The following is a 13,255-nucleotide window of genomic DNA, read 5'->3' as shown; positions in this document are numbered from 1 at the left end:
CCTTAAAGGTGTAAATTGGAGGTGGTGGCCCTTTGAGAGCTGCATGCAATAAAATTTCATAGAAACACAGAAGTCTGACGGCAGAAAAAGACCTCCTGGTCCATCTAGTCTGCCCTTATACTATTTCCTATATTTTATCTTACAATGGATATATGTTTATCCCAGGCATGTTTCAATTCAGTTACTGTGGATTTACCAACCACGTCTGCTGGAAGTTTGTTCCAAGGATCTACTACTCTTTCAGTAAAATAATATTTTCTCACGTTGCTTTTGATCTTTCCCCCAACTAACTTCAGATTGTGTCCCCTTGTTCTTGTGTTCACTTTCCTATTAAAATTCATTTTAATATATGCTGATTAGTGTACATAAAAAGTGACAATGAAGTTATTTTTCTGTTCTGTTCTATTCTGCATTCTACTCTATTCCATTCCATAGTTTCTATTCTATTCTATTCTATTCTGTATTTCCTATTTTTTATTTTCTATTCTATTCTGCATTCTCTATTTTCTCTTTTTATTTTCTATTCTGTTCTGTATTCTCTATTTTTTATCCTATATTCTATCCTCTATTGCAGTGTTTCCCAACCTTGGCAACTTGAAGATATCTGGACTTCAACTCCCAGAATTCCCCAGCCAGCGAACACTGGCTGGGGAATTCTGGGAGTTGAAGTCCAGATATCTTCAAGTTGCCAAGGTTGGGAAACACTGCTCTATTGTATACTATATTCTATTCTAGTCTATATTCCATCCCATCCCATCCTATCCTTAAATGTGAGCATTGTAGCAGAACAGCTTTTGAACTGAGGAACTTCAAATGGGACAGCTCACAGAATTTGTCCAAAATTCGGGGTTCAAATTCTGTGGAATTTATTACCTTTATTCAGTAAACCTTGAAACGTCAATCTCAGATCCATTTGGGAAAAAATGTTGAATTTCCCAGGAAAAGATATGCTGAATATATACTGTACTGCTCAAAAATAAAATAAAACAAAGGGAACCCTCCAATAACACATCCAAGATCTGAAGGAATGAATTGTTCTCACTGAATCCTTCGTTCTGTACAAAGTTGAAAGTGCACAACAGCAGGTGAAATTGATTGTCAATCAGTGTTGCTTCCTAAATTGACAGTTTGATTTCACAGAAGTTGGATTTACTTGGAGTTCTATTGTGTTGTTTAAGTGGTCCTTTTATTTTTTTGAGCAGTGTAGTAACATTGAAAACACCCCATTTCGCATTCAAAAACAGGCCACACTAAACTCCAAAATATTCCATGCATCCCTTTAAATCAGTGGTTCTGAACTTGGGGGTCGGGACCCCTTTGATGGGGTTGAACGACCGTTTCACAGGGGTCGCCTAAGACTATGGGGAAAAAACAAATTCCCCATGGTGTTTTAGGAACTAAAGCTCCTATTCTGGCACCTTGGAACATATTTTTGTATGCCACCCCAAGTCTGCGGAGAGGGGCGGCATACAAATCCAATAAATAATAAATAATAATAATTTTTTTATAATCCAACCAATCAGGCGTTTATACAGTGGGCATGTCCCTCTGACCTTCCTGCCAATCAGCTTAAAGTACTGTTGGGAGAATTGGTGCTAGACTTATGGTTGGGGTTCACCACAACACGAGGAACTGTATTAAGGGGTCATGGCATTAGAAAGGTTAAGCACGCAAACAAACTTTTCACATAACTTACAAAAGATATTGATCGACGCAACGTTTAGACACTAAAATATTGAGTGCATGGACAAGGTCTTGCCTATTAAACACCAACAATATCTACAAAAATTTAATTAACCCCATGCAATGAACTAACAAATATCAAGGGAAATTTACACCAACTACATATTTTAATCAGAGGCCAGCTAAATAGCCAGCATGTCTTCTCCTTTTCTCATTATTTTCTCAATCCCCCCCTTTTTTTTTTCTTTCCCCAAATTTCTCTTTTCTACTACAGTGTTCCCATGGTTTTCGCGGGTTCGAACTTCGCGAAACGTCTATACGTTTTTTCCAAAATATTAATTAAAAAATACTTCACGGTTTTTCCCCCGATACCATGTTTTTCTCCGCTCGATGAGGTCATATGTCATTACCAAACTTTCGTCTGCCTTTAAAAAACATTTTTTTAAAATAAACTTTAATAAATAAACATGGTGAATAATAATCTAAATGGTTGCTAAGGGAATGGGAAATTGTAATTTAGGGGTTTAAAGTGTTAAGGGAAGGCTTGGGATACTGTCCATAGCCAAAAATAGTGTATTTACTTCCGCATCTCTCCTTCGCGGAAATTTGACTTTCACGGGCGGTCTCGGAACACATCCCCCGCGAAAATCGAGGGAACACTGTATGTCTTTCCTATCCTCTCACTTTCATCCTTCTCTTTTCAATTGATATGTCATGTATTATTTTATTTATTTATTCATTTATTCATTCATTCATTCAATTTTTATGCCGCCCTTCTCCTTAGACTCAGGGCGGCTTACAACATGTTAGCAATAGCACTTTTTTAACAGAGCTAGGCTATTGCCCCCACAATCCGGGTCCTCATTTGACCCACCTTGGAAGGATGGAAGGCTGAGTCAACCTTGAGCCTGCGATGAGATTTGAACCACTGACCTTCAGATCTACAAGTCAGCTTCAGTGGCCTGCAGTACAGCACTCTACCTGCTGCGCCACCACGGCATTATATTTATATTTATCTCTGTTTCATTAACGTATATATTTAATAAAGATTTTTTTTTTTTTAAAGAAATGTTGAGAGCCACTGCTCTAGATCAACTCAGGAACCTGGTTGGTGGATAAGAAGATGAGAAGATAACAGATTTCCCTGGCTGCTCACATAGACTCACCTGGCATAGTTCACCAGGCACAGCAGGGTGGTCTCCATAAGCTGGACCACCAACAAGGGACCCCTGACCTGTAGTAATGGCACCTGGATGAGCAGAATCAGGGGAGAGAAGGGGAGCAACGGATGAGACTCCTCGCAATTGCTCAGAAGATGCTATTGTCAAAGTTCCAGGTAACATCCCAATTTAAGAGGGGCGGCATACAAATCTAATGAATTATTATTATTATTATTATTATTATTATTATTATTATTATTATTAAATCAAGAGTCTAAGTCTTTATTTATTTATTTATTAAATTTGTATGACGCCCCTCTCTGTAGACTCGAAGTCAAGAGTGGTTCAAAGCCATCCTATGCCCACCCACCTGGGCGGAAGTGGAAGGAGGACTGGCCACACTGGCACAACCTTTGTGGGCAACGTGACAAGTTTGTGGGTGAGGATGTGAACTTTCAACTGGGTGGGATGCTCAGATTCGGGTTAATTGTTGAGGTTCCAGGTAACGTCCACATTTAAACCAGAGTCCAAGTCAAGGCATTGCTTAAAATTCCAATTTATTGCCGGAGCCATCCTGGCAGCTCCACTGAGGAACCCGAATCTGAGTTTCCTATCCAGTTGAAAGTTCACATGTCTCCCCCCCCCACACACACACACAAATTTGTCGCGCTGCCCCCTCAGATTGTGCCAGTGTGGCAAGACCTCCTTCCGCTTCCGCCCAGGTGACGTACATAGGATGACCTTGACTTTCTTGAAATAATGCTTTGTGGCTACATCTGCCCCCTCATGAAAATAGCCCCTCCCAAGTTCCCATCATCATCTGGCCTCCTATAGATGGTGTGGCAAGCCATTAATTCATCACCAACATCTGCACCGGCTTGACAGCTATCTTGGCTGGGAGGTTAGACAATCTCAGAAAGGCCTTTTAGCCTGAAAGGAGTGAAAACTCTGGGCTACTTCAATTAACAATCCTTCCTTCCTTCCTTCCCTCCCTCCTTTTATTTCATCCTCCATTCTGCCTCCTTCCTTCACCTCCCCCTTCTTTCTTTTCCACCTTGCCTTTTAATTCCTTCCTCTCTCTCCTTTCAGCTTTTCTCTTTCCATACTCCTTCTTCTTCCTTCCTTCCTTCCCTTCCTCTCACCCACCCTTCTTTCCTTTTCTCCTTCACCATTCTTTCTTCCCAACCTTCCTCCCCTTTCTCCTTCCACCCTTCCTTTCCATTCCTCCCCTCCCACCTTTTCCTTTCCACCCATCCACCCTTCCTCTCTTTTTTCTTTCCATTCCTCCATCCATCCCTCGTTCCCTTCCTTCCCTCCCTGCCTCCCCTCATTTCCTCCCACCCTCTTTCCTTCTATTCCTCCCTTCCTTTCTTTCCTTTTATTCCTCCCTTCCTTCCTCCCCTTTCTTTCCAATTCTTTCCTTTCCTCCCAACCTTCTTCCTCCCTCTCTTCTTTCCCTCCCACTTTTTTCCTTCTCTCCTTCACAATTATTCCTTTTCTCCTTCCACCCTTCCTTTCCATTCCTCCACCCACTCTTTCCTTTCCACCCATCCTTCCTCCCTCCCCATTTCCTACCTTCTTTCCATCTATTCCTCCTTTTCTCTCACTCACTCACCCACCCTCCTTCCTTCTCTCCTATTCCTTCCTTCCCTTCTTCCCAATTCCTTCATTCCGCCCACTCTTCTTCTTCCCTTCCTTCCCTCCCACCTTCCTTCCATTCCTTCCTCCATCTTTTCTCGCTTCTCTATTCCTTCCTTTTCACCTCTTCCTTCCTTCCATTCTTCCTTCCTTCTTTCTATTTGTCCTTCCTTTCCGTCCTTCTTTCTTTCCTTTTGTCCTTCCTTCCGTTCTTCCTTCATTCATTCTTTTTGTTCTTCCTTCCTTCTTTCCTTTTGTCCTTCCTTGCTTCCAACCTTCCTTCCTTCTTTTTGTTCTTCTTTCCTACCTACCTTCCTTCTGTCCTTCCTTCTTCTTTCCTTTTGTCCTTCCTTCCTTCCTTCTTCTCTCTCACTCACTCCCTTCCTCCTCCTGCAAGACGCCTGGCTGTTCTGAGCTCACCCGCGCTGCCCTTCCTCGAGGGGCATCCCCAGAAGCTGCACCCACCCGGGAGAAGACCACGGAGCCTTCCGGGGCAGACGAGACCGAGACCTCGGAGGCATCGACCGTGGACAAGTATTCGAAGAAGGCTTCCTCGGTGGTGGCCGGAAGGACAGATTTCAGGTACTCGATATCTGGAACGAAAGAAAGCCAAGGAAGAAATCAAAAACATTTTCCCTTATTAAGAAAGGAAATTTTTTAAAGCTGCAAAAAAAATTGCAAAAGAAAGGAAGGGGGGGGGCATTCCCTTCAACTATAAGGAATTTCCAAGTTCAGCTGTTAGGCAACCCGGCTTTTCTGACCATATTACTGTCAAGGATTGCTCCCAATAGTGTATTATTATTATTATGTCAATACAACACAGCAAACGAGATCACGATGCTGGATTTTGTTGTTGTTAACAACAAGAAGATATTTTTTTGGATATTTTTTTTTTGGATTCTTTTGTTGTTAAGAGAGTTATTGTGAATGGCGAGTATTCTGAGCAGAGTCAGGTTACAAGCGGTGTGCCACAAGGGTCTGTTCTGGGTCCTATTCTTTTTAATATGTTTGTGAGTGACATAGGGGAAGGTTTGGTAGGGAAGGTTTGCCTATTTGCCGATGACTCTAAAGTGTGCAATAGAGTTGATATTCCTGCAGGCGTCTGTAATATGGTAAATGATTTAGCTTTACTAGATAAATGGTCAAAGCAATGGAAACTGCAGTTTAATGTTTCCAAATGTAAAATAATGCACTTGGGGAAAAAGAATCCTCAATCTGAGTATTGTATTGGCAGTTCTGTGTTAGCAAATACTTCAAAAGAAAAGGATTTAGGGGTAGTGATTTCCGACAGTCTCAAAATGGGTGAGCAGTGTGGTTGGGTTAGGGTTAGGAAAAGCAAGTAGGATGCTTGGCTGCATAGCTAGAGATATGGGATAAACATATATCCATCCTAAGATAAAATACAGGAAATAGTATAAGGGCAGACTAGATGGACCATGAGGTCTTTTTCTGCCGTCAGTCTTCTATGTTTCTATGATTTCATATTTCATCACCCGTCGGGCACTTCCCAAGCACTGACTGTGTGATGTAGCGGCAAATTATGTTTGCTGGTCCCAGTAAAGCAGCCTTTTGCAATTGACAGGTGGAGATTTTTTCAATTCCAATGGTTTTCAAATGTCCCCTGAAATCCTTTGACCCTGCGCCTTGCGTGCCAAGGAACACTGGGACCACTTTCACCGGCTTATGCCAGAGTCATTGCAGCTCGATTTTCATGTCTACGTATTTTGCAAATTTCTCTAACTGCTTCTCCTCAATTCTGCTGCCCCCTGGGATTGCGATGTCAATGATCCATACTTTCCTGATCAGTTTTATGCTTAAGACCTTCCACCATTTTTGTAGCCCATCTTTGGACCCGTTCAATTTGATCCATATCTTTTTGTAGGTGAGGTCTCCAGAACTGGACACAGTATTATTCCAAATGTGATCTCACCAGCGCTCTATACAGCAGGATCACAATCTTCTTCTTCCTGCTTGTTATACCTCTAGCTATGCAGCAAAGCATCCTACTTGCTTTCCCTACCGCCTGACTGCACTCTTCACCCATTTGGAGACTGTCAGAAATCACCACCCCTCAATCCTTGTCTTCTGAAGTTTTTGCTAACACATCACTTCCATTGCTTCACCAAGTGGACACAGGGTGGAGATGCATAGCTAAGGGTCATCAGCATTCTGATGACAACTCACCCTGTGGCCCGTGATTAATTCTTCACTTAACCTAGTTACAATGGGAGTGATTAATTTGTAACATAGAACTAGCAGACATAATTCCTTCAGAGGATGATAATAATTTATCAGATTTGTACATGGCTAAAATAAACAGTAGAGTATCTAATTAGTTGTTTTTCCTTAGACAAACAAAAGGGTTTCAATTTCCCTGGGTAAATGAAAGCTTAAATGAATATTTTCTTAGGCTTTAGTCCTGTCATTGCTGGTTTAACCTTTGCTCTTAGCTAGAACAATAGAAAAGCTGAATAAGCAAGTGCCGTATTTATCAGAGTATAAGATGCAGCTTTGTTTTTGGGTTTCCCTGGAGGCTCTTTCTCTCTTGCTTACGATCTCACATGGTTTTGTTCTGCATTAGTCCTACCCACATGCTTTCTGGCGCTGCTTGATGGAAACTGCCTACTCTTCCGTGGGTTTCCTGCAAATTTCTGGGAAGTTTTTGGGAAGGAAAATAAGGAAAAGAATCTGCTTACCAGGTATTTATCTGGCTAGCGTCCTTAGCCAGCACATTATTTTTATCCCCTGATTAGGGCTTTTAAAAAAAACTTTATTTGGAGAGAGTAACAATGAAAGAGCTTGCAAGCCAGTAAGAGCTGGGAAAATCATTAGAACCTGGAAAGAAACAGTCTGAGCAAGTAGAGCAATGGGGAAAAAACCCTGCAAAGTCTTAGGGCTTGGAAAACATTCCTCGCAGAGAGTAACACTGAAAGAGCTTGCAAGCCGGTAAAAGCTGGGAACATTGATAACACCTGGTTTAGACTGGAAAGAAACATTTGGAGCAAGAAAGGAATGAAAACAAAAAACCCTACAAAGACAGGGCTTGGAAAACATTCTTCGCAGAGAGTAACAATGAAAGAGCTTGCAAGCCAGTGAGATCTGGGAACATGGTTAGCACCTAGTTAGGGCTGGAAAGAAACTTATTCGGAGCAAGTTAGAGCAATGGAAAAAACCCTGCAAAGACTTACAGCTTGGAAAACATTTTTCGCAGAGAGTAACACTGAAAGAGCTTGCAAGCCGGTAAGAGCACATGGTTAGGGCTGGAAAGAAACTTATTCAGAACAAGTTAGAGCAATGGAAAAAAAACCTGCAAAGACTTAGGGCTTGGAAAACATTCTTCGCAGAGAGTAACAATGAAAGAGCTTGCAATCCAGTAAGAACAATGGGCGCCATCCAACAAAATGAAATTCAATGGTGAAAAAAGTCAGGTTCTACTTTTAGAACCAAGAAAAACAGAATGCACAGGTACAGTATATGTGATACATTGCTCAACAGTAGCACCTGTGAGAGAGATCTTGGAGTCCTAGTGTACAACCATTGAAACAGGAGCCAGCCGTGTGCAGCAGCTGCCAAAAAAGCCAACACAGTTCTAGGCTGCATTAACAGAGGGAGAGAATCAAGATCACGTGAAGGGTTAATACCACTTTATAAGGCCTTGGTAAGGCCACACATGGAACACTGCATTCAGTTTTGGTCGCCACCATGCAAAAAACATATTGGGACTCTAGAAAGAGTGCAGAGAAGAGCAACAAAGAGGATTAGGGGACTGGAGGCTAAAATATAGGAAGAATGGTTGCAGGAACTGGGCATAGCTAGTTTAATGAAAAGAAAGACCAGGGGAGACAGGTTAGCAGTCTTCCAAATATCTCAGGGGTTTCCACAAAGAAGAAGGAGTCAAGCTATTCTCCAAACTACCTGAGGGCAGAACAAGAAGCAACTGGTGGAAACTAAACAAGGAGAGAAGCAACTCTTTTTCTGCCATCAATTTTTAGAACTAAGGAGACATTTCCTGACAGTCAGAACATTTAATCAGTTGCCTCCAGAATTTGTGAATGCTCCAACACTGGAAGTTTTTAAGAAGATGTTGGATAACCATTTGTCTGAATTAGTGTAGGGTTTCCTGCCTAAGCAGGGTGTTGGACTAGAAGACCTCCAAGGTCCTTTCCAACTCTGTCATTATTATTTATCATTTATTTATTTATTTGTTTATTAGATTTGTATGCCGCCCCTCTCCGGAGACTCGGGGCTGCTAACAGCAATAATAAGACAGTATACAATAATAATCCAATACAGTACTAAAAACGATTAAAACCCATTATTATAAAAACCAAACATACACACAGACATACCCTGCATAAAATTGTAAAGGCCTAGGGGGAAGAGGGTCTCAATTCCCCCATGCCTGGCGGCAGAGGTGGGTTTTAAGTAGTTTACGAAAGGCAAGGAGGGTGGGGGCAATTCTAATTTCTGGGGGGAAATTTCTAATTTATTGTATAAGGCTTAAAAAAAACACCCCACACACAATTTGCCCAGAGGTCAGCAACCATCTGCAAGGGAGATTTCTGTCCAAAGCCAGAGACTGACTCCTTCCAATTCCACCCAGCCTTCAATCTCCACCAAGCCCACATAGAAACTCCACATCTGCAACTAGCAAAAAAGCTTGCAAGAATTAAATTCAGCGTCTTGAGGCTGAGTACCAAGAACCGGATGCTGTCCAGTTAGAGCCTCAATAAAAACCTGAATGAAAAAAGAGAGCGAGTTGAAACGAATAAAAACGAGCAGGCTTTAAAAACAAAAACAAAAACAGCTATAGAATTGGGTGGACAGGGAAGCTGCTTAGAATCTGCAGAAAATGTTCCATGCTGGCTGCCAAGTCTATTCATGTTGTGAGGGAGCCGTTGGATAAGAGACAGGCGGTGCAAAAAATTTCATAACAGATCAACAAAGCATCCATGCAAACATTGGAGAATGAAGTCAGAGGACTAATCTTAATTTTAATTAATCATATCTCGATGTATACTGTTTTTATAATGTTGCAAGCTGCCCCAAGTCTTCAGAAAGGGGCAGCATATAAATTTAATTACTACTACTACTACTAATTATTATTATAATAATGATAATAAAATATTTATTTATTTATTTATTCGATTTTTATGCCGCCCTTCTCCTTAGACTCAGGGCGGCTTACAACATGTTAGCAATAGCACTTTTTTAAACAGAGAATCAGCCTATTGCCCCCACAATCCGGGTCCTCATTTTACCCACCTCGGAAGGATGGAAGGCTGAGTCAACCTTGAGCCGGTGATGAGATTTGAACTGCTGACCTACAGATCTACAAGTCACCTGCAGTACAGCAGTCTACCTGCTGCGCCACCCCGGCTCAATAATAATAATAATAATAATAATAATAATAATAATAATAATAATAATAATAATTAATAGTAATAGTAATGGTAATAATAATAGTAATAAAAATCTGTAGAGATGAAAAAACACGGAGAAACAAGCTGGTGGGAGGATCCTAAAATTTGAGTGTGCAGAAATGCGAACAGGCCCATTTAAAAAAAAAATTACACAGGGTGGATTACAGGAATTTTAGGAACTGAAGCCAATGTCCTGTTCTGGTGAACATTATTCCTTCAAAAAAAAAAATCCTTCTGGTATGATCCTTTATTCAGTACCATGGTAAACCTAGAATAATAGGATTGGAAGGGACCTTTGAGGTCTTCTAGTCCAACCCCCTGCACAGGGATGGCTATCGCACATGCACGAGTGCCCACACCCATAATTCAATGCCTGGGGAGGGCGAATACAGATTCCCCCATGCCCCCAGAGGCTGGAAACAGACTGTCTCCCAACTTCTGGTGGGCCCAGTAGACTTGTGTTTCACCCTCCCCAGGCTCCAAAGGCTTCCCTGGAGCTGCGGGAGGGTAAAAATGGCCTCCCCCATCCCTCCAAAGGCCCTTTGGAAGCCAAAAACACCGGAGGTCTTCTAGTCCAGCCCACTACTCAAGCAGGAAAGTCTTTTTATATATAAAAAAAAAGTTTTTAAAAAGAAAATATAATCTTTATTGAAGATAAATAGGGGAGGGGATACATAAAGCAAAAGGACTATGTGAATATTAGTACAAATGTATATGAATTTAGAGTATGCAGTAATAAAACATACCCATTACCCATTTCCTCCCATGTTGACTGTATGACTGTAACTTGTTCCTTAATCCTAAGATTTTTATTAATATTGCTTCTTCATTGCTTATTTGACCCCCATGACAATCATTAAGTGTTGTACCACATGATTCTTGACAAATGTATATTTTATTTTATGTACGCTGAGAGCATCTGCACCAAGACAAATTCCTTGTGTGTCCAATCACACTTGGCCAATAAAAATTCTATCTATCTATCTAAAACAAAATACACGCTTACATAAGGGAAGAAAATAAGGAAGAAAAGCTAAATAGAAAGAGAAAGAGAGAAAATGGAGAGGAAAAGAGAAGAGGAAGAATTAAAAATAAAAAAGGAAGAAAGAAAGAAAGAAAGAGAGAAAGAAGAGATAAATTCATCTGTAAATTTAGCAAATGACGTAAATAGTGTCAACTTATCTGTTGACCCGATTACTCTACAGCTTTTAAGATCTTTACTATCAATATAGATGAAAGTTTTAAGTTTTTAAACTTGAGTTAAGAGTTTTAAGTTTTGTCATTTTGGATTTCTTCATCCTTTTATCAAGCAGGAAACTCTATATCAGTGATAGCGAACCTTTTTAGATTCACGCGTCAAAAGGTGTGTGTGTGCTAGCATGCGTGCATGTACCCACAATTCTTCCCTTTCCCCCATCCAAGCGCAACCCCCCCCCCGCCTCCCGCGCATGCGCACAGGCCTTTCTGAAGCCTGGTAGGTGGAAAAAAATGCCCAGACAAACAAGAAGTTTGGAAAATGCACTTTTTTTGCACTCCGGAGGATTCAGTCAGGGAAGCTTCCTGAAGCTCCGGAGTGCAAAAAATAGCACAACAGGTAAACTGGAAGTTCGGAAAATGCACTTCCCATTTGCCCATTGTGCTGTTTTTTGCAATCTGGAACTCCAGGAAGCTTCCCTGAACCTTCCAGAATGCAAAAAAACCAGCACAAAGGCCAACCGGAAGTTCAGAAAACGCATTTCCGGTTTGCCACTTGTGTTTGGGCCTGGGCCAGCCGTTGTTCCCACAGATGGGAGAGACGCGGCACAAAGTGAATGCGAAAGCCTGGCTGACAGCCAGGAAGACATGGCAGACAGCCAGGAGGACGAGGCCACTGGGACACAGGATTCAGCAGACAGCCCAGGGGATTTGGCATGCAGTCCCTCAGACAGTCTTTCATCCCTGGGTTCTTCTGCAGATCAATATATTGATCTGCGTAGCCGAAGAGCTATGCAAAGGAGGGATCGCTTTAAGGAGTATTACAAATCATTATAGGAGCACCTGGGCTGGATGTGGTTCTTATACTGAGGGCTGGGTGTGGTTCCCTTAATAGGGATAAAGGGATAAAAGGGAACAGAGGCCCAAGGCAAACTGTGTTATTTTGTGGTTCCTGCTCTGAAGTTTCTGTTCCGTGCCATTAGAGTTTTCAACCCAGCTTTTTCAGACAAGTGGGAGGTGAAAAATCTGGGACTTGCTGTTTGCTCCAAAGATTCAAAAGGACTCCTGAAATGTCTTTGCTCATTCCAGGTTGTCCTTGTTTGTTTTTTCCTGTGTTTTTGTATGCGGCTGAAGTAAGCCTTGCACTCTCATTGTTTCCGGACACTAAGGACTGTTTTGAGTAACCCTTTTTTGTTTATTTAATACAAGTTTGCTGATTAGCAGAGCACGTGTGTGTTTGATTTCTTTTCCTTGGACTGTTACGCATTGCCTGAGCCCAGTCAGGCAGAACACCACTTATGCTGTTTTTTGCACTCCGGGGCTTTGGGAAGCTTCCCTGAACCCTCCAGAGTGCCAAAAACAGCACAACAGCAAACTTCCGGTTTGTCCAATGGAGGATTCCTTTGCCTTCTGCACTTCAGGGAAGTTTCCCTGAAGCATCCGGAGGACAAAACGGCATTCCCCAAGGCCAAAAATCAGTTCACCAGCATGCGCATGTGCGCTGGAGCTGAAACATGGCAAAGTTTCATGTGCCCTCCAATGTGGCTTCGGGTGCCACCTGTGGCACAGGTGCCATAGGTTTGCCATCACGGCCCTATACCATTTCAGACAAATGACTGTCCAATCTCTTCTTTAAAAACCTCCAGTGTTGAGGCACCCAGAACTTCTGGTGGCCAGCTGTTCCACTGGTTAATTGTCTTCACCATTAGGAAGTTTCTCCTTAATTCTAGTTTGCTCCTCGCCCACACTAGACCTTTTGATTGTACAATCACAGTAGCAGAGTTGGATCTTGGAGTCATGTAGTCCAATCCCTGCTCTTGCAGCAGAATCTACAGGGGGTGGACAAATGGAAACACTTTTGGCATCATGTTTGAATATGTTCAAATCAATCAAAACTTGACATATTTTAATGTTTTTTTTAAATTCTGTTATTTGATATGTTTTCTTAAGCTACCTTTTTTTAAAACAGAAATTTAAGGTAATTGGTTACAACCTTCTAGAAATGGCAGAACTCTCAGACTTTCAAAGAGGCCCAATTGTTGGTGCTCGAATGGCAGGCGCTCATGTCACAGAAAGTGCCCGGATGTTTGGCGTTTCCAGAGGTCGTGTCTCAAAAGTAATGACAGCTTTTGAAAGAGAAGGGAAAACGTCCTCAGC

The 13,255-nt window shown here is 41.8% G+C and overlaps 1 protein-coding gene across 1 annotated transcript in view; it reads right to left on the bottom strand.

Annotated features, from left to right (window-relative positions):
* Window positions 1–13,255, bottom strand: part of NAPRT (nicotinate phosphoribosyltransferase) — a 42,483-nt gene that overhangs the window by 24,001 nt on the left and 5,227 nt on the right. The window contains exons 2-3 of the mRNA XM_070748395.1: window positions 4,947–5,074; window positions 2,850–2,932 (exon numbers count right to left, since the gene is read on the bottom strand). Of these exons, the coding sequence (XP_070604496.1) occupies window positions 2,850–2,932; window positions 4,947–5,074 (211 nt within the window). The remainder of the gene's footprint in view (window positions 1–2,849; window positions 2,933–4,946; window positions 5,075–13,255) is intronic.

This window comes from Erythrolamprus reginae, chromosome 3 (genome assembly GCF_031021105.1).
Source record: "Erythrolamprus reginae isolate rEryReg1 chromosome 3, rEryReg1.hap1, whole genome shotgun sequence".
NCBI lineage: Eukaryota > Metazoa > Chordata > Lepidosauria > Squamata > Dipsadidae > Erythrolamprus > Erythrolamprus reginae.
The sequence above is the reverse complement of the archived record's forward strand: the minus strand, read 5'-3'. Positions and strand labels throughout refer to the sequence as shown.